Source organism: Gopherus flavomarginatus, chromosome 4, assembly GCF_025201925.1.
Source record: "Gopherus flavomarginatus isolate rGopFla2 chromosome 4, rGopFla2.mat.asm, whole genome shotgun sequence".
Lineage (NCBI taxonomy): Eukaryota > Metazoa > Chordata > Testudines > Testudinidae > Gopherus > Gopherus flavomarginatus.
In genome coordinates, this window is record NC_066620.1 from 82,516,426 (window position 1) to 82,537,323 (window position 20,898).

Genomic DNA, 20,898 nt, shown 5'->3' on the forward strand with positions numbered 1-20,898 from the left:
GTAGTAAGAGATTTCTGTGTATCTACCCACCCATAGCATAGAAATGGTCCCATGTACATTTTATTTACATGCTATTCATGGCAGATATATTATATGTAATTGGTCCTCACTAGACCTATAACTTAGGGTTTATTCCCTTAAGACCAGTGAGGTAGGACAAAGTTTTAAAAAACAGTAAAACATGATCAAAATCGAATCTCCAAGGAGTGAGCTTACGACAACTAGAAAGAAGTTTGTTTTGAGTCTGTTTAAGGACTATGAAAGTGTTGTGTCGCTTGGGAAAGGTGGCAGGTGCTGTGTAGCACAGAAACCGACAACACCACTGCAACAGGGTCTTGATCATCTGCCCAAAGATATTGTGGTATTAAGAGGGAACACTATGGGGAGATTGGTAGCCTCAGGCACTCTACCCATCCAGTTTCACCGCTAGGTCACTGATTTGAATCCCGTCCCAGTTACTGAAAGTTGTTACCATCTGTCAGTGACATCTGTGAATGAGTTTGGCAGTTTTAGTTCTGATCACAAACACCACATCAGAGAAACCATTGAAGTTTCAAAATAGAGCCTTCTTCTTAGCAAAAACTTGGTGAAAACTAAAGAAGACATGTTGCAAGTTATTCACTGTAGACCCAATCATGCATTCCTTGTGAAGTCAGTGGAAATTATGGATGCCCATGGAATTCAGGATTGGCTTCTATGCACATGGTATATTCCCAGTTCTGAAAGCATAGACCACGACAAACAAAAAGAAACAGAGGCATCTACTATTGGCCCATCTGTTGCTATATGTTTTCCAAAGTACAGGAGCACAAGAAGAGTGTTTAAAGTGAGTGCCATGTATTTCTCTCTGTTTCACAGCTTAGCCTCTTTATGTCAAATGTTTGAAAGCTTTTAAAAATATTGACTCTGTGGCCGAGTTCTTATGAGGCCTAATCCAAAGCCCAATAAAGTCAATGGAAGTCTGGGAAAATCTTTGTATGAGCTTTAGACCAGTCCCATAGAGCATTGCCAGCTCTTCTACAGTATTTAGCCTCAAGTATATTTGTGCAACAGTTGAGGTAACTTCCTGAAAAAGGAAGTTTGTTATGAAAATCAAGACAGTCACTAAATTAAGGCTTGGCCCGTGCACACTGTTATCAGTGGAAAGAGTCTTATTGCATCCCAAAGCATCCTTTCAACAGAAAGGATGGTGTGTTGGCATTAGGGGAATTTAGGTTTTATTCTTGTCCACGTGACAGATGTGCTGTTGTGAATTAGGCAAGTTGGTTTTAATTTTGCAATACCTCGGTTGCCCCATCTGCAAAATGGGAATAAGAGTTACCTACCTCAAAGGGGTTTTGAAAAGATTAATAGTTTTAAGGTGCTTTGAAATCTTTAAATAACAGATGCTATGGAAGTATCATTATTACAGTGATTACCATGTTTTCGCACTTGTGGTGAATTAATTTAACTTGAAAATGTATAACACATTAAAGTCCAAATTCTGGCCTTGGTTATGCTTGCAGAAATCCTGAATAATTCGAGTGATGCCAATGGAGTTACTCCAGATTTGCACAAGGCAGAATTTGACCCTAACTTCTAAATAGAGACAGGCATATGCAACAATTTATAGAAGAGAGATATAACCTGTGATGTGAGCAGCTTCTGAACATCACTAGTTGCATTTCCATAGCTTCAGCTAAACTTCTGGCAAAAGTAAAACACTGTTTTCCTGTTAATTAACAAGAATGTAAAAGTCTGAATGATTTTAATAAATGTAATTAGAAAGACCTAAATGAGGTATAATTATACAATATGGAAAGTGTGTGAGGGTGTGGTTGTGGGCGTGTGTGACTGAGATGCTGCCATCCCTAACTGAGGTAAATAAAGGGCAAAATCCTCAGTGGATGTGAATCTGAGTAGCTTCATATATTTATACTTTTATGCACAATGCCTTTTAGTTAGTCCTTCTCCCTCTCTCCCCACATACACATATATCTGACAAAGTCCTGAAAAGTCCAAGGTTATATTATGTACTGCAAATATAATGATTCACAGCTGAGTTTTAAGATGCAATAAAACTGTCAAATGATTTAATAGATGAAAAAGTTTTAACTTTTCATATCTTTTTTGGGGGGAAATTTCCAAAGGAAAGTTAAACTTTAGAGGAAAAGGGCTTGATTCTGAACTCCTTTACACTGATATAACGCCGTTGACTTCACTGGAATCCTAATTTACCTTACATGAGATGAACACCAGGTCAAAAATCTGATATAACCAGACAATTATCAGGGACAAAATAAACAGAGAAAACAATGGGCCAGAATAATTCCTGAATCTATGCTGACTTTAGCCAGTGGATAGCCTTGTGCACAGCTAGAAGTGGCGGTTGCAGTAGCAGAAAAAAGATACCATTTCCCCTCTAGTATGGGCCCAGAGCTTGGAATTCGGTGGTAGCGGTCAAGGAGAGGCATGGCTAGGATAGCTGTAGGATGTACTGATAGTGATTTGGTGTAGTCACTTTGCACAGAGAGGGTGTCCTGGAGCTTTTGGTGAAAGTCAAAGCTGCCCTTCTCTGGAAGACCCCAAGATGGAGGGTAGGAGAAAACACTAGCTACCCTTCCCTGGGGGTGAATACAGACGTCAGAGTAAAATGCACTTCCATGTATCTGTGGAGGTGAAGCTAGCTCACTGGCTGGAGAGAAAAAGCATAGCTTTAAGATGGCCACTGCACTACAGAAATTGCCTATAAAAACAACAGAAATATGGACAAACATAAGCAATGGACATTGAGCCTATGCTTGGCAGGAGCTATACAAAAACAAACAGGTGCAGCATCAGATACAGGAGAAAGGAGTCTGGTTACTGCCTCTTTGAATGATATGTATATGATGTGGTTGTCTTTCAAAGCGCTGGTACAGCAGGCTTGGTGCATAGTGATGATTCAATCTCTGGGATAATTTGAAAAGGCAGTCACGCTTCTGAAAGAGCACAAAGTCCTCATCTCCCTTTTAAAGCAAAGTAGCAACTGTACAGACAGAGAAGGAGGGAATGCTGAAAGGCATTACAGTAATGCATATCAATGAAAGGCTCCTCTTGGCTGACTGGCGAGAGGCACATTTCCTCAGGCTCCACCAGTTCCAATTCCTCCAAGTAGCTTTGGTGCTGGGCCAGAAAATGGTAATCACTCCTGCTAGCTGAAGCCGGGACAAACTTTTTTGTGTGTTGCTATTTCAGAATCAGCCTTGATTCTACTACACAGCGTGTCAAACTTCAGGGCTCAGCCTGTGCTAAGCAGAGATCAGCGAGCAAAATGATGGTGTAGCACACCTTTGCAAAGGTGCAGCAGCAGGGCTGGGTATCAAAGCTTGCCTGCAATGTACTTCGGTTCATTTATGTCTAGAACTGTGTTCTGTCTTTTTCATTAGCACTGTAAGCCCCTAGTTTGCAAGAAAAGAGGTTCTGTGTCTCATGCATCTGACGAAGCGGGTATTCACCCAGAAAAGCTCATGCTCCAAAACATGTGTTAGTCTAATAACAGGAATCGGCAAGCCATGGCACGCGTGCCAAAGGTGGCACATGAGCCGATTTTTAATGGCACGCTGGAGCCCGCTGGGACTCCAGTGTGCCATTAAAAATCCCGCCGAAGCGGCAAACTGCAGGGTCTGCGCTGCCTGGCCAGAGCATGGACAGAGCGCAGCAAGCCGCTGGCCCCTCTCCCGCCTTCCCCCCCTTCCCCTGGAGCCCTGCTGCTGCGCGCGCTGCCCTCTGGAGGCTGAGGCTGTGCGCTCCCGCAGGGCAAAGTTTGGCTCCATGGGGAGGGAAAACCGCTCCCCGTTCATCTGGAGCAACGCCATGGCGCGCACAGCGCTCTGAGGGGCAGGGCTGCGCACGCGAGCAGCGGCGGCAAAACTCTGGATGAGCGGGGAGCCTCATGGTAAGGTGTCTGGGTCCGGGACTGGGGGAGGGGGGTTGGATAAGGAGTGGGAGCAGTCAGGGGACAGGGACAGGGTGGGTTGTATGGGAGGGGGGGTGGGATCTTGGGGGGGTGATTAGGGGCGGGGGTCTCTGGAGGGGGCAGTCAGGGAGCAGCAGGGGTGCATGGGGCATGGGAGTCCTGGGGTCTGTTAAGGGGTGAGGGGTGGATAGGTGTCAGGGCAGTCAGGGGACAGGGAGCAAGGAGGGTCTGGGGGGGGTCTCTGGAGGGGGTGGTCAGAGGACAAAGAGCTGTGGGGGGTTGGATGAGTCGGGAGTTATGGGGGTAGGGGGGCTGTCAGGAACGTAAGAACAGCCGTTCTTACTGTCAACCGACAGTGGCCAATGCTAGGTGCCCCAGAGGGAGTGAAGCTAACAGGCAATGATCAAGTGATCTTTCTCCTGCCATCCATCTCCATCCTCTGATGAACAGAGGCTAGGGACACCATTCCTTACCCATCCTGGCTAATAGCCATTTATGGACTTAGCCACCATGAATTTATCCAGTTCCCTTTTAAACGCTGTTATAGTCCCAGCCTTCACAACCTCCTCAGGTACGGAGTTCCACAAGTTGACTGTGCGCTGCATGAAGAAGAACTTCCTTTTATTTGTTTTAAACCTGCAGCCCATTAATTTCATTTAGTGACCTCTAGCTCTTGTATTATGGGAATAAGTAAATAACTTTTCCTTATCCACTTTCTCCACATCACTCATGATTTTATATACCTCTATCATATCCTCCCTTAGTCTCCTCTTTTCCAAGCTGAAGAGGCCTAGCCTCTTTAATCTTTCCTCATATGGGACCCTCTCCAAATCCCTAATCATTTTAGTTGCCCTTTTCTGAACCTTTTCTAGTGCTAGACTATCTTTTTTGAGGTGAAGAGACCACATCTGTACACAGTATTTGAGATGTGGGCATATCATGGATTTATATAAGGGCAATAATATATTCTCAGTCTTATTCCCTAACCCCTTTTTAATGATTCCTAACAGCCTGTTTGCTTTTTTGACCGCCTCTGCGCACTGCGTGGACATCATCAGAGAACTGTCCACGATGACTCCAAGATATTTTTCCTGACTCGTTGTAGCTAAATTAGCCCCCATCATATTGTATGTATGGTTGGGGTTATTCTTTTCAATATGCATTACTTTACATTTATCCACATTAAATTTCATTTGGCATTATGTTGCCCGATCACTTAGTTTTGTGAGATCTTTTTGAAGTTCTTCACTATCTGCTTTGGTCTTAACTATCTTGAGTAGTTTAGTATCATCTGCAAACTTTGCCACCTCACTGTTTACCCCTTTCTCCAGATCATTTATGAATAAATTGAATAGAACTGGTCCTAGGACTGACCCTTGGGGAACACCACTAGTTAGCCCTCTCCATTCTGAGAATTTACCATTAATTCCTACCCTTTGTTCCCTGTCTTTTAACCAGTTCTCAATCCATGAAAGGATCTTCCCCCTTATCCCATGACAGCTTAATTTACGTAAGAGCCTTTGGTGCGGGATCTTGTCAGAGGCTTTCTGGAAATCTAAGTACACTATGTCCACTGGATCCCCCTTGTCCACATGTTTGTTGACCCCTTCAAAGAACTCCTAATAGATTAGTAAAACACTATTTCCCTTTACAGAAACCATGTTGACTATTGCTCAACAGTTTATGTTTTTCTCTGTGTCTGACAATTTTAGTCTTAACTATTGTTTCGACTAATTTGCCTGGTACCAACGTTAGACTTACCGGTCTGTAATTGCCGGGATCACCTGTAGAGCCCTTTTTAAATATTGGTGTTACATTAGCTAACTTCCAGTCATTGGGTACCGAAGCCGATTTAAAGGACAGGTTACAAACCTTAGTTAATAGTTCTGCAACTTCACATTTGAGTTCCTTCAGAACTCTTGAGTGAATGCCATCTGGTCCCAGTGACTTGTTAATGTTAAGTTTATCAATTAATTCCAAAGCCTCCTCTAGTGACACTTCAATCTGTGACAGTTCCTCAGATTTGTCACCTACAAAAGCCAGCTCAGGTTTGGGAATCTCCCTAACATCCTCAGCCGTGAAGACCGAAGCAAAGAATCCATTTAGTTTCTCTGCAATGACTTTATCAACGTTAAGCGCTCCTTTTGTATTTCGATCATCAGGGAGGTAGGGGTGGAGAGGGGTTGGGGCAGGCAGAGAGCGGTTGTATGGATCCAGAGTTCTGGGGGTCCTGTCAGGGGGCAGGGAGCGGTTAGATAGGCATGGGAGTCCAGGGGGTTCTGTCTGGGTGCGGGGGTGTGGATAAGGGTTGGAGCAGTCAGGGGACCAGGAGGGGGTAGGGTCCTAGGCGGGCAGTCAGAGGACAAGGGGCAGGGAGGCTTAGATAGGGGGTGTGGTCCCAGGAGGGGGTAGTCGGGAAAAGGAGATGGGGGGGTTGGGGTCCGGGGGGAGGGGCAGTCACCCAGCCCTCTGCCCTGAGCCCTAACCCCCCTCCACACACACCCAGCCCTCTGCCCTGAGCCCTGCACCCCCCACACACCCCATGCCCCTGCCCTGAGCCCTGTACCACCCAGCCCTCTGACTCCTTTACCTCCCCCCCCCATGACCCCAGCCCTGACTCTGGCACCCCCACACTTACCCAGCCCCCCTACCCTGACACCTGCACCCCCCCACATGCCCCTAGCCCTCTGCCTTGACTCTTGCACCCTGCACATCCCCAGCCCCCCCACATCCCATGCACCCCGCAGATCCCCTCCCCCACCCTGAGCACCAAACGGGAGCTCCTGCACCCCCACTCACATTCCCACCTGCACCCCTCACACCAAATGGGAGCTGACCAGGTAAGCGCCCCCACACCCAAACCTCCTGCCCCAACCCTGAGCCCCCTCCCTCATTCTAGCTCCTGGCCAGACCCTCCACCCCTAGCCCTGTGCTTGGTCCACTCCCACCCTCAGCTCAGTGCAGAGAGAGGAAGAGAATGGGCCAGAACCAGGGAGAAGGTAGGGACCCAGTGTATGTGGGGAGGGCCGGGACCCCAGACTGGCAGTGGGCTGGGCGGGTCTGGCAGCCGGGATGACAGCTGGCAGGAGCCAGCGGATGGGACCCCTGAGCGGCAGTGGGCTGAGCCGCTCAGCCCACTGTTGGACTGGGGTCCCGGCTGCTGGCCCTGCACAGCCCGCTGCCGGTCTGGGGTTCTGGCTGCCAGACCCTTCCCAGCTGGGGTCCTGGTCGCAGGCCCCATTCAGCCCACTGCTGGCCTAGGTGAACAGAACCCCAGACCAGCAGCAGGCTGAGCGGGCCGGCGGCGTAAGATCAACATTTTAATTTCATTTTAAATGAAGCTTCTTAAACATTTTGAAAACCTTGTTTATTTTACAATACAACACTAGTTTAGTTATATAACATATAGACTTGTAGAGAGAGACCTTCTAAAAAACGTTAAAATGTATAACTGGCATGCAAAACCTTAAATTAGAGTGAATAAATGAAGACTCGGCACACCACTTCTGAAAGGCTGCCGACCCCTGGTCTATAAGGTGCCACAGGATTCTTTGCTGCTGTGTCACTGGTAACCATTCCAAGAACTGCCCTGTTGATTAGTTTGGTAAGAGAAAGTCTCACACAGAGTTGTCTATCTCATGAAAAAGACATAAATGGCAAGAGTAACTCCAGCTGTTTCCTTAAATCTCTGGGCCTGAATCATTTAAGTACAGTATTTTAAATTTTGCCATTCCATTACTTCAATGGAAGAAGAATCAGGCACATAGAAACTAAAGTTGGAAAAAGCCAACTAGGTCAGCTAAGTTCTTGGCAGCTGGTAATATGGTCTCTGAAAGTTGGTACACAGAGCTGACAGGGATAGGCTTGAAAGGATTCAATTTACAGCTCAAGGAAAGAGCAATCAGACTAAAAACTCTTCCATCAAGAACTGGCTGGGAGATTGGCTACACACTGTCCCCAGGAGGATTACTGCCTGGGAAACAGAGCAACATGTATTCTGAATAAATAGAACCAGCAGCCTTAATGTTGTGTGGTTTTGATTTTTCTTTTTCACCTTCCATTTATTTATTCCTTTTTCATTCTCTCACCCCATTTCTTCATTTCCTCCTCTTTCTCTCCATCTATATTTCTACCATTTTCTCTCCTCTTCCTTTCTATTTTTCTCTTTCAATACTTCTCTTCTTATTCTGCTTTTCCTCCCCACTTTACTGGAGCCCCTCATTTTTATTTCTCCTTCCAGAAGCCCTCTGTCTTTTTCCTCCTGTGAGTGCTCCAGAATCTCAATCTCTATTTCCTCTTTTCTCTCTTCCTCCTTTCTCTGATGGCCCTTCTTATTACCCCTCTTCTCTCACAGTCCATTTCTCTTCCTTTCCTCCCAGCCACTTTCTTTCAGTGCCACATTGTCTATATTTCTTCCCAATGCCTATTTGCACTTCTTTGTCCTTTCCTACAGTGACTGACTTGCTCCTTCTAGGACCCTCTTTCTTCCTCCACTGACCCTTTCCCTTCCCTGCCCCCATCATCTCTTCATTCTCTTTTTCCACATCTTTCCCATACTACCCTCACTCAGCTTCCTTCCTCTGCTCCAGCACCTAGCCCACTTGTCCCCATTCCTCTGATGACTACTGCATTCCAGACCATGGTGCCTTGCCCTCCCACATGCCATGCCACACTCCAGGGTCATTTCACCTGGAGCATAACCTCTTCAGGTTTCCCTGGTTGCTTTCCTCTGCAACTGCTGCTTCACTATAGACCACTGTAGACCAGAACACCCAGAGCCTGGTATCTGAATGACTGCAGGATCCCCTCTCCTGGTTGCAAACGGCCTCTTGAAATCTCTCTGCACTTCTACTAACCTTAGGGTATGGCTACACTTGTACTTCAAAGCGCTGCCGCGGCAGCGCTTTGAAGTTTCGAGTGTGGTCGCAGCGCCAGTGCTGGGAGAGAGCTCTCCCAGCGCTGCATGTACTCCACATCCTCTACGGGTGTAGCTTGCAGCGCTGGAGCAGCGCTCCCAGTGCTGCGACACTGTTTACACTGAGGCTTTACAGCACTGTATCTTGCAGCGCTCAGAGGGGTATTTTTTTCACACCCCTGAGCGCAAAAGTTGCAGCGCTGTAAAGCGCCAGTGTAGCCATGGCCTTAGAGACAATCAGCGGTGCTGAGAGCTACTGAATAATTTGTATAGTGGGAGCCATTGAACCAAGCTGAAACCCTGTATATGATGGAAACCACTTCAAGCTCAGGGATGCGGCAGCACCCCTAGCACCTCCAGTTTCAGTCCGTATGGAGCCAACGTGCTTATTGTTTCAGGCCAACAGGGCACACCAGCTTTATCAGCTCAGCCTGAACAACTTCTGATGCTTCCGTTCCGACCCACTTACTAGTGTTGACAGATTCTGACCAATTACCAACTAAGTGGAAGGTCCAGTGGTTAAGGTGTGAGCCTGGGACTTGAAAAAACTGGGTTTAAATCCTGGCTCTGCCACTGACTTCCTGTGTGACCGTAGGTAAATCCCTTAGTCTCTGCCCATCTGTCAAATGGGATAAGAGCACTGTCCTGCCTCACAGGGGTGTCCTGTGACCAGTGCACAGTCAGTCAGTGTGATGGTGGTCAGGGGCACTGGAACAATGTTTGCAATGAGGGTGCTGAGAGCCACTAAACGTAAGCCCTGTATTTGATGGAAACCACTTCAAGTCAGGGGGTGCTGCAGCACCCCCGCACTCCTAGCTCCAGCACCTAGGATGGTGGTGGTGTGTCTGAGGGGGAGTCATGGGGTCAGCTTTAGCTCAGTGCCAGCACAGCTGAAGGCAGAGTCTGCTTCCTGCTCTCCAAGGCTTCAGGAGGGGGCCGGGGAGCGCTGGAGGAGGCTCTGGTACAGCAGTGGGAATAACGCAGCAATGCAACGCAATGTAGCCTCCCACCAACCCCCCTCCGCCGGAAAGCAGAGTCGCAGGCGCGCAGGAGGCGGACGATGTGGGCAATGAGCGTTTCTCCATTTCCTATGAGGGCAGCATGTCCTTTCCCAAAGCAGCCCCTCCTTCAATGCACAGCCCTTCCCCGCCTGTTCCCCGCCCGGGAAAACTTAGCGCTAACTTGTGCCGGGCTCCGGCCCCGCGACAGGGAGCTGACGCTCAGCACACTGGACGGCGATGTCTGCATTGGCGAAATCCTCCTTCAGTGGCAGTCGGCGGGTCCCTTCAGGATAGGGCCCCGCGCGGCTGCAGCAATCCCGCCCCTCGCCCTCCAGCAGCAGCGCCACCGCGCCCCGCGGCCCCTCTCCCAGCCAAGGAACCCGCAGGCAGCGCCGGGCTGCAGCCTTCTCCCGCCCGGCCAAGGAGCGCTGAGCTCCCGCCGCGGCACGTCCAGCTCCGCACAGCCGCGGAGTGACCGGCGGGGTCCCCACGCCCCAATCCGCGGGGCTGCCGAGCTCTCCCGCCGCCCCGCCTCCACTGCGGCCGGATTTACCTTCCACTTTGGTGAGGGTAAGGACCGGACTGTTGCACGCGCTGAGCGGGGCTACCCTGGCTGAGTGTTTCTTCATGGTGAGCCCTTGTGCCGGCAGGAGCTCTCCAGCTGCTCGCCTACATCCTGGGACCGGCTGCAGCAGCGCCCTCCGCTCCCGCTGCCTCCTGCAGCCAGCGCTGCCTGCTCTGCGGGCTCTCCCTGCCCTGCGCGTCCCTCTGCCGCAGCAGCGCCCAGTCCTCAGGCTCGCCGCTGCCTCCCTCTCCCTCACCCCGCGCTCTCGCCTCCACTTTGAGGCTTGCTGCAAACAAAACGTCACATGCAACTCGCCCCCCCCCCCTCAGCCGCGCTCCCGCCGGCTTGGGCAGAAGGGGAGCTGCCCTGGCTCGCTCACTCACCTTTCAGTTCCGCAAGGAAGCGGCCCCGACCACAGCCCCCTTAGCGCCCAGATGCTGTGTGGCTAGGCCCTGTGCCCGTGCCTGACTGAGGCGCGGGGGTAGCGGTGGACACTACTTGGGCGTTTCACTCGCCCAGAGCTATGGGAGCCCCCCGGGCCATTGCAGCCTTTCCATGGACGAGCAAGTGGTTCTGTCACCTTCGGAGTGGAAGGCTCTTATTCCCCTTCCCCCCCGCCCACTGCAGACTTTGTGACAGCTCATGCGAATGGGTAGGACCAATACATGGAGAGGCAGACACAGGCACACACGTCCAGGAGCAAGACATGAAGGGGACACACTCACACGACTCTGCCCACAGAAACGCTGCACCCACTAGCACCTGTTACACTTTTTAGTGGCTATAGAGCGTGTGAAAATGACTCTCCAGAGACTGACACTATGACAGTTGTATGGATAGTGGCCCTTGCAAGCTTCCCTTCCTGCCTCTCCCAGGATCTCAGCACCCACCTCGGGGGGGAGCCTGTCTATGAGGCCTCTACAGCTGCTGCCAACCATTTTAGTGCCAATTGTTTGGGGGGCTATTTTATTTTGTTTTAGCACATATAAAATTAGAATGACTGCATATTTGATAGGTTTCAGAGTGGTAGCCGTGTTAGTCTGTATCAGCAAAATGGCAACTACCATATTTTCATGTGCTATGTACATATGTACACACCTGTGACTGTATTTTCCACTCCATGCATCTGATGAAGTGGGTTCTAGCCCACAAAAGCTTATGCCCAAATAAATTTGTTAGTCTCCAAGGTGCCACAAGGACTCCTTGTTTATTTGCATATTTGATGCCAACCCCCTGTCTTCTGGGGATGGTGTCAGCTTTGAGCTCATTTTTAAACCAGTCTTGGGGGAAACTACTGTAGGGTTCTCACTGAGATGAGGGCCAGCATCTTAATTGTATTATGCTTCCTGGATTAGAAATCCACCATCCTTCCCCTCCCTACTCAGTTTTTCAAGACAGGCTGTAGCGAGGCAGTGGGATACCCCCCAGATCCGCTGAGGGATGAACCTCCCCTGACACCAATGTGGGCGGAGCTACTGGGTCCTGCGCCCACCCCCAGAGGTCATGGCGCAGATCAGGAAGTATAAAAGCTCACCTGCAGAGCTCAGTTGAGAGCCAGCTGCCGCAGAGACCAGACGTCTGCAGCTGAGTTCCCTCAGGGAAGACAGCAGAAGGATGTGGCCAGCCTGAGGTTGCACTGGGCCGGGCGAGCCTACCCCTCACTCGTTACCCAGAGGAGCACTGGCTGAGCCTACCCCGCTCCAGCTACCCGGGGACTGGCTGAGCCTTCCCCTCACTCATTACCCCGAGGAGGACTGGCCGAGACAACCCCGCTCCAGCTACCCTGAGGAGGAGCCGAGCCTGCCTCTTGCCCGCTACCCCGAGGAGGAGTCGAGCCTGCCTCTTGCCCACTGCCCCGAAGAGCAGCTGAGCCTACCATCCGCTACTTACCCAGAGGAACCGATGGTGTTTGAGACCACCAGCGATGCTACGATGACTCAGGTACCCTACGAGGGGGAGTGTGGAAGTAGCCTGGGGGCAGCTGACCCCAGTCTGGCTGCCGTACTGCTGGAACCTATGTCAGTGTGTTGCGGCCAGGATCCCCACTGACAGCAGCAAGTCTTTGCCACTGCTAGGGCCCCGGGCTGGGTCGCAGTGGAGTGGGAGGGCCTGCGTCCCCCCTGCCACCCACTCCTTCGGTGGCAGACTCCCCCTTCTCCCTGGCCTCGAGAGGCTAGGCCCTCCTGCTACTGAACTATTGACTCAGCCCTTGCTTAAGGGCCTGAGTCCCTGACTGTTTGCTTGCTGCCCCGCCCTGACCCAGGGCCTGGGCTGACATTGAACTAGTGACTCAGCTCCTGCTGAAAGGCCTGAGTCCCTGACCATTTGCCTGCTGCCCCGTCCTGACCTCGGGCCGGGGCTGCTATTTTGCTTGTTGCCCCGCCCTGATCCAGGGCCTGGGCTGCTATTTGGACTCTTGACTCAGTCCCCGATTAAAAGCCTGAGTCTCTGACGGTTTGCTGGCTGCCCCGCCCTGACATAGGGCCTGGGCCGCCATTTGACTATTGACTCAGCCCCCGCTCCAAGGGCCTTAGCACCTAACCAAGTGTTCGTTGTTCCCCACAACCGCAGAGCCATCGGCCGGTGAACTAGAGCGAGGTGGTGGGATACCCCACAGCCCTGCTGAGGGACGAACCGCGGCCAAGCCGCACCACACAGGCCCTTTCAGAGGTCCAGAGACGTCTGGGCCACTTCCAGCTTTTGAGGCCCTTAATAAAAATAAAAATGACGACACATGAAAACAAAATAAGGCACCAGAGAAAGAGTGAAACATAATTTGAATATTTTTTTATTTAACAAATGCTTTTCTAGCCTTTTTCTGTACAAATGCACTAATTATTGAGGAAAAATCTAGCTTTTGTGCAATGTCTCAGTTAATATTAAGCATGGCGAGCCCATTCAAACACTCTTGTCCCATAGTTGAATGGTGATAGTTCTTTACCTGCTTCAACACGTTGAAGGTGCGTTCACCTGAAGCCACTGATGCAGGCAAACTGACAAAAATATGCAATACAATTGTGATATTAGGAAACAACCCAGAGAGTCCAAGTTCAAGTATTTCTTGAAGCAATTCTTTTGGCTTGCAATCCAATTTAAAGGAATATATTTGTTTTGAGGAAGATGACCTCGTCACTGAGATCTTTTGAGATTTCTTTGTTGTACTGTTGCTGAAATTATTCAGATGAAGATCTACTTTCTGCAGTATTCAGTCTGTTGAACTGCCAAAGAGACCCCAAAAGGGTACAAATTAGTTGCAGTGACTCAAATCGATGTGTAATACCTGACTGAACAGAGTCAATGATGACATGGAAGACATTGACCCTATAATGCTGCTCAGCATCGGATTCAGTAGGTAAGTTGAAATAGGTGGAGAACTCAGATGGAAGGCCAATATTTTGTGCTACTAATTTGGACTCAGTCAGGATCGCATCCCATTGTTCATGAATCTGTTGAATGTCATTGATAAGACTTTCAATCTTTCTCAACATCAAGTGTAGCAATGCATGCTTCGATTACCAGATTAGTTTGGTGGATCATTGTAAGTAGCTTCATCCACAAAGATAACATTAGAATGCATTCAATTTTGGACATGTGCTTCTGAATAGACTGAAGTTCAGTTTGAGCCTGTGCAGTGAGATTGAGTGATTCAAACTCATTTAAAGCCTTTCTCACTGAATTCAAATGCTGCGCAACTGGTTGAACACCATCAATATGTGCACACCATGCAGTTTTGGACACCCCATGCTGTGAAACAGGAAGATATTGCTTCAGAATTTCCCACCTTTGTGGACTGCTACCAAAGAGAATGTACATTTGCTGAGCAATTCCAAGATAAGTAATTGCCTCCTTGCATGACTCAGCACAGTCAACACTTACAAGGTTTAGGGTGTGGTTTCCACAGCTGGAGAAAATATAGTTTGAATTATGCTCAAGGAGAACTGTTTGTACACCTTTGTACTTCCCAGCCATATTAGATCCGTTGTCATAGGCTTGGCCAATGCAGACTTGAAAATCTAACTTAAAACCTTCTAGAATTGCTAGTACTCAAGCACCAATTTCTTTTCCAGTTTTTCTCGTGAAATTATCAAACAAAATTAACCTTTCTTCAACTGAAAATTTTGAGCTGTCTACAATCTGAACATATCAAAGAACCACAGTAGGCTGTTTCTTGTGAGAGCAATCTGGAGTGGCATCAACAATGATTGAAAAATACTTGGCATTTTGAATCTCATTACCTCTCTTGTGATTCTCGAACATGTTTAACATGCTCTGATAAAAGAGGGTCAGATTTGTTGAGGAACTCAACTATGCCTAGAAATTTTCCATTTGCATGATCACCAATATGTTGACTGGAACCAAAGAAAGCCAATCCCCGCTCAGAAAGAAAAAGGATGGCATTCAGGATGCGCTCAAGGTGTTGTGAAAACGAATTACTGTGTTGTAAAGTGTCTTGAGAACCCCTGATAACTTCACTGTAGAAGAGCAAAATATTCCTACTGAGAGCACCATGCAAGGTTAGAATTCTCTCTTTTGATGCAATTTCTTTCAGTGCACTGAAGCCAAACAGGTTCCAGGATAAACCTGTCCAGTGGTAGAAAATGGACCCATGGTTCTCAACTAGGGTGACAGATAGCAAATGTGAAAAATCTGGATTGGGGTTCCAGTTAGTTTCTGTAGAGAGTTCAGTCAAGAGTAAATTTTCAACTGAACTTTCAGCTGATGCTGCCCTACTGGCTGATTTCCATGCAACATAGTTTTCTTTGTGTGACGGTGAACTCTCATGTGATGATATTCGGTCTTTCAACTTCCTCCAACCTCTGTTGATGCTCCATCCTGATTGATCAGAGAGAACTGATGCATTTGCAGCACTTTTGTTCAAAATGAAGCAGGGTGCACAGTACAGAGATTGTTTTTCTGTACTCCAGCATAACCAGTCTCTTGTGCAGGTCTCACCATTTGGAAGAGTTTTTGTCAGCAGATGAGTAGGGAAAGCATGATTATCAGCATCTCGTGGAATGTTACTTGGAATTTCAAAATAACTAATTTAAAGAAAAGATTGCATTTGGGCAGTATTGTGCTTGTTAATAATTCCAATGTCAGTCACAGTCAAACCTGTAGTACTCATGAATTGCTCTTGCTGCGTAAGATCTACATCTTCATGTTGCTGTTGAGTTTCTTGATCGTACACAGGATCTTCTGCTGCATCTGTTATGGCTGGCACATCTTCTTGACTACTCATGTTCAGATATTGGCACTGAAATATCTGTTGCAGTTGCAGAGTTTTCATTATCCGTAGCACTGTTTGTTGAATAAGGTGCGTTTTCCAGTGGTTTAAGAAATGAAGTTATTGGCTTTGAGCTTGTAGCGAGTGGGCCCCACTCCCCCGCGCTCCTGAGGAGAACAGGCCAGAAAGGGCGCAGCCATGGGTGGAGCCCCCGCCACCTGTCGCCGCCCCCCGGAAGTCAAGGGGCAGGACAGGTAGTCCAAGGACACCACCGCCTGTCCCTGCCCCCTGGAAGTCAAGGGGAAGGACAGGAAATACAAAAGCCCGGCCCCAGTGCTCAGTTAGGAGGAGGCTGCCAGAGAAGGCAGACGCTAGGGCCCAAGCTCCCGCTGGGCCTGGCCTACCCCGTGCCCGGTACCTGGAGGGGTACTGGCCTGACCTCCCCTGGGGCCAGTACTCAGAGGAGCCGACTGAGCGGTCCGACGCTCAGCCTGTGGAGAAGCTGCCTGGACCTCCCGACGCCTGGTACCCCGAGGAGTGGATCGGACCGCACGACGCCCGATACCCCGAGGAGTGGACCGGACCTCCCAATGCCCGATACCCCGAGGAGTGGACTGGACCTCCCGACGCCAGACACCCTGAGGAACCCATGGTCTGGGACCCCCCGGACGATGCTGGCAGAGGGCAGGTACCCGGTGAGGGGGAGGTTGGAAGTGGCCCAGGGGCAGCCGACCCCAATCAGGCTGCGGGCTCACCTGAGCCAATGGCAGTGTGTTTCGGTCAGGATGCCCCACTGACCATCAGCAGCTTTAACCGCTGCTAGGGCCCCGGGCTGGAACGCAGTGGAGTGGGAGGGCCTGCGTTCCCCCTGCCACTCCTCCAAGGGTGGCAGACTCCCGCTCCCCTGACCTGAGGAGGCCGTCTCCGCTCTTTTGTTGCTCAGCCCCTGCTGAAAGGCCTGAGCCTAGACTGTGTGTGTTGCCCCGCCCTGCCCAAGGGCCAGGGCATACTTATATACTGTTCTCTCATGCTCAACCCCGCAGCAAGGGACGGGCCCGAGGCAGAAGGAGTGAAGCGAGCCAGTGTGGCTCTGCTTCCCCCTCAAGGAGGGTCGAGCCCCGGCACCGCTCTACTACAGAGCTCTTAGCTGCTGCTTCACTCAGTTGTTTTCACCGTCTCTTGCTTGCACCACTTTCAAATCTCCTCTTCATAGTGATCTGTCTGGTCAATATGTAGCCTATCTACACTTGAAATATTCTGCTGTAAATAAGTAGCTTATCTACACTTGAAATCCTCTACTGTAAACGTACACAAATGCTGAATGGTTCACAAATGCTGCAAAGACTTAAAATGAAGGAATACTAATTAAGAACACAAAATGAAACAGTTAGACAGGTTATTATCCTTATCACTGAACAAGAACTCAAACACGCAAAGTAGAATATAACAGGCTGAGCTGAAGACAAAGAGATGACATACAGTAAACACAGACATAGATACAGACAGAGGGATAATGTCCAAAAATTTCAAACAAGTATTCTCATGAAACTCACTGTACAAGATTGTCCTCACAAATTTTCACCTTGCTCAATAATCTCTTCAGATAATTCTCAGTCTGTAGCTTGTTTGTGAGCAGTTGGTTGTATTTAAAATTCAAGCTTTTATGGTGTGTGTGGTTATTTGGTATGTTTTTATTTCTAACGAGATCCCTACTATCTGTTAGAAGCCTGTTTCTTGTGCAAATGCTGGTAATTTTGAATATGAAGTTTGTTCTGCAAATGTGTTGCAAAATTCACTCAAAATTTGCTGTGTTGATGAAAACTCACCAGTAATATAGTTCGCGAGTCTTTCATATTCACAGGAATCTAACACAAAAGAATCGAGTCTAGTCAATGCAAATTCAGTAAGAAGTTTTACACTCAGTCAGTTTTAGTTTTATTTTGCAATATTTGCCTCACTGTAATGACAATGTCTTTCTGATCTTTGCCTTCCCAACATCCATCAAGCACTTTGTTAGTTATGTGTCTTCTGTCATTCCACTAGTGTCCACAGAGCTGGATATCAGGTGAAAAAGGAAGTCATGGCAGCTGAATGAAATCTGGTTCCAGTTGTTTGCCAGAGTGTATGAAATTGGAAGAGTTTGATTAATAATTCCTATCCCCAGTGTATTTCAGATTCCTTCACCAATGGAATGATATAACCCAGTTCCTAGACATGGATATAAAGAGCCCTGGTGGGAATATCTTGCCTGTGGGTTTTTTCAATTAACTTTAATGTTTATTGCTTTTGTGAGCAGTAAAGAAAGATCCGCATGGTGGTGCACTTTACTAAAGTCATAACTTTCTCTCTGTAACAAATTCTGAGACAGTCACCCACTTTTCTGACTTTAGACTGCTGCATTTCAATTAACCCTGTTTGCCTCTCCCTCATTTTGTCACACCAATAAAATAAAAAGCTTGCTTAGGTCTTGGACCTTTTAACTTTAGACTATGTAAGCTTCATTTTTAGGTTTCATTTTATGGTGCAGACAGACAATATCTATGTTTTATTTCAACTTGCAAATGGGAAAATATCTTACCACTAGCTATTTTGATTTTTATTAAAAGTGAATTTAGTGTTCCTGAAAAGGTAACCGATTTGAAGAAAGGAGCACTATATTTATACAAAGCACAGGCAACAGTGATGTGTGCTTCACTACATTGCTCTGTCAACGTGCTTCAGATCTAATTAGGCAGAAAAAACATCTCCATGGGTGAAAAGGAAAGTTCAGACTCTAAACTCATTCAGTCCCTGACCTTTCTGCTGAGTCTGCCGACAAGACTGACCATTAGCACTACAGTAACTGTGAAGGAGCTTTTTAGAAGGTGGACAGCCAAGAGGCATGCACAGAGACCATCAACTCATTTTACACAGATCATTTGGTCTGTTCTGACCTATGCTGGATTCAAAAGATTCACAAATGCAATACAGTTCCCTGAAGCCATTGTCTCAGTGGAATCCCATGATTCTCTCGCTCTGAGAGTAGGTCCCTGGGCCCTATCTCCATGTGGGCCGGCCCTGATTCCTCAGCAGGTCCAGCTGGCCTTGACACCTGCCAGTCTTCCCTTTGAGAGCACTGATCAGTGGTTAATGTAGCAACCAGACAACTTCCTTAAAAAGTATTGTTTAATTTTAACAGTAAGAACATAGTAAAGCAGAAGAGAAGGATCTTAAAACAACAAAACAGTTTATATGCATGTCTTTCTATCTTCCTAAGCTTTCATTGGGTGGTAAGCCTTAGGATGGCCCAAATGCTTGACTCCCCTTCGTAGGGCCTATCTCTGTGTCAGTGTGGTCCTCAGAAACAGCCTCTGACAGCTGCCTCCCCTTCTTTCTAGCAAGTTAATTAACCATTTCAAGTTATTTTGGTCTCTGTTCCGGGCCTGGGCTAAAGAGCTGTGTAATTGTGGCTGGAGCCAAGGAGCATCTTAGCATATTAATAGCACAGAATTGTTTCTTAATGAACCCCTGCTGTGTTTATTAGGAAGTTACCTATCTAGAGACATTATGTTGCCTTCTTGCTATTGCACTAACTGTCTTGATATTTAACTAAATCAATATATAAATAAGCATTCCAGTAACCAATATAACTGCAATAAATATCTCAATAACCAGGTCATATGCAGAATTCATTTAATGATTATAGATCAGCCCCACATCCTTCACAGCTCTCTCAACTCATCACAGACTTCAGTGAAGTTACCCTAGAATTACACAAGTGCAGTGAGTATAATTGGTCCCAAAGGCCTAGCATTAATACACATCTTAAACTGTCTGATGTCCTATTAACAAAAATAATGCTGCCAACAATTAGAGTACATTATAAAGATCCTTATAATAACTTCCCAGATGATGAGACTGAGGAAAAAAGAATGATGTTTCAGCGACAAGTACTTAGCATAAATAATCCACTTTGTCTCCTGTATTCTTAACTTTCAGATGCCTTTGAAACAGAATGTTTTTGAAGAGATAATTGACTACACAGCTGTTGAGTTTAGTAGATGCAGAAAAGTCATGGCCGATGAATCCTGAGGACCAATAGGAAGGGTAGAGGAAAGTGGATACAGAGGGAAAGTGTATGATCTCACCTGAATCACCCTTTTGCACCTCTACACTTTTAGCAGCTGATTGCGATATGGCATGCAGCCTCTCCTTCCTCTCGTCCCTTGCACAGGGTAATACGGTATTTGTGCAGGCAGCACGTAACTGTTATGTGGGAGCAGGAAGATGCAGTTATAAATAGTAGCTAGTCCAAAATGAAGCAGTGGAAAATACTACAACCTTGCTATTAGATTCATCCACAAATTGATAGTCAGTGCTTAGGGGAAATGAGTATTCTCTTAAATGATGCTGTTGCATGCTGCAAACATGCAGACATCAGCTCAACTACACAGATGCAGGGACAGGGTTAGAAACTATAGACTATGCAGACATAGATCTGCACTGCACTATTTGATTTATAGAAGAATCTAAATTAGCTGCTGTAATATTGTAAGTAATGCTTTTAGAGTTAAGAGTTCATGGCCAGGAGAGACCACCAGATTATCTAATCTGACTTTCTGTATAGCACAGACCACCAATACCAGCACCCGCACACTAAACACAACTAAAATAAGACCAAAGTATTACAGCCTGTAGGAGACTAGAGAATAGGAGGGACCAAGGTGTGTCAGTGCCCGAAGCCCCTGCAATAGCAGGGAAATGATTAAGTGAGATATACCCAGAAAATCCTGGCAGAAGATGGTGAAAACACCCCCAAAGCCACTGCGAATCAAACCTGGGAGAAAGTTCCTTCCCAGCTCTACACATGGAAATCAGATAAACTCTGAGCGTATGAGAAAGAACCAGCCAGCCAAGCACCTGACAGAAAAAGAATGCCCAGTGCCCCTAAGATCCCTGTCCCAAGTCCCATCTTCAGCTATGGTCATCCTTGGTGTTTCAGATGAAAGAGATAAAAAACCCTGCTGGAATAGATTGGCGGGGAGCGGGGAATCTCTTCCTGGCCCCTGCTATGGTCATCTGAAATGCTGAAGTATGAGCTTTGGGAACATAAGACATAAACCAGAAGTGAGCCCCAGGGCTGTTGATGACCCTTGTCCCCTATCGTCACATGCAATCCCTCCCCCCCATACAATTGTACTCGTAAATTTGTCCATCTCTTTCTTAAAACTAAGTGTTTTGCCCCCACAACTCCTACTAGGAGGCTGTACCAGAACC

General features: G+C 47.8%; 1 protein-coding gene across 4 annotated transcripts in view; it reads right to left on the reverse strand.

The window, feature by feature from the left end:
• SLC35F3 (solute carrier family 35 member F3) overlaps positions 1-20,898 on the reverse strand; it is a 302,289-nt gene that overhangs the window by 107,752 nt on the left and 173,639 nt on the right. Inside the window, exon 1 of one of the 4 annotated variants that reach the window (XM_050951546.1) lies at positions 10,802-10,933. The exons of 2 other annotated variants lie outside the window; for them this stretch is intronic. Coding sequence is in view for 1 of the 2 variants with exons in the window: in XM_050951544.1 (XP_050807501.1) it covers positions 10,407-10,482 (76 nt within the window). In the remaining variant the exon portion in view is untranslated. Of the gene's footprint in view, positions 1-10,406; positions 10,630-10,801; positions 10,934-20,898 lie in introns of those variants that run through there. One more of the 4 variants, XM_050951544.1, reaches the window with a different exon arrangement.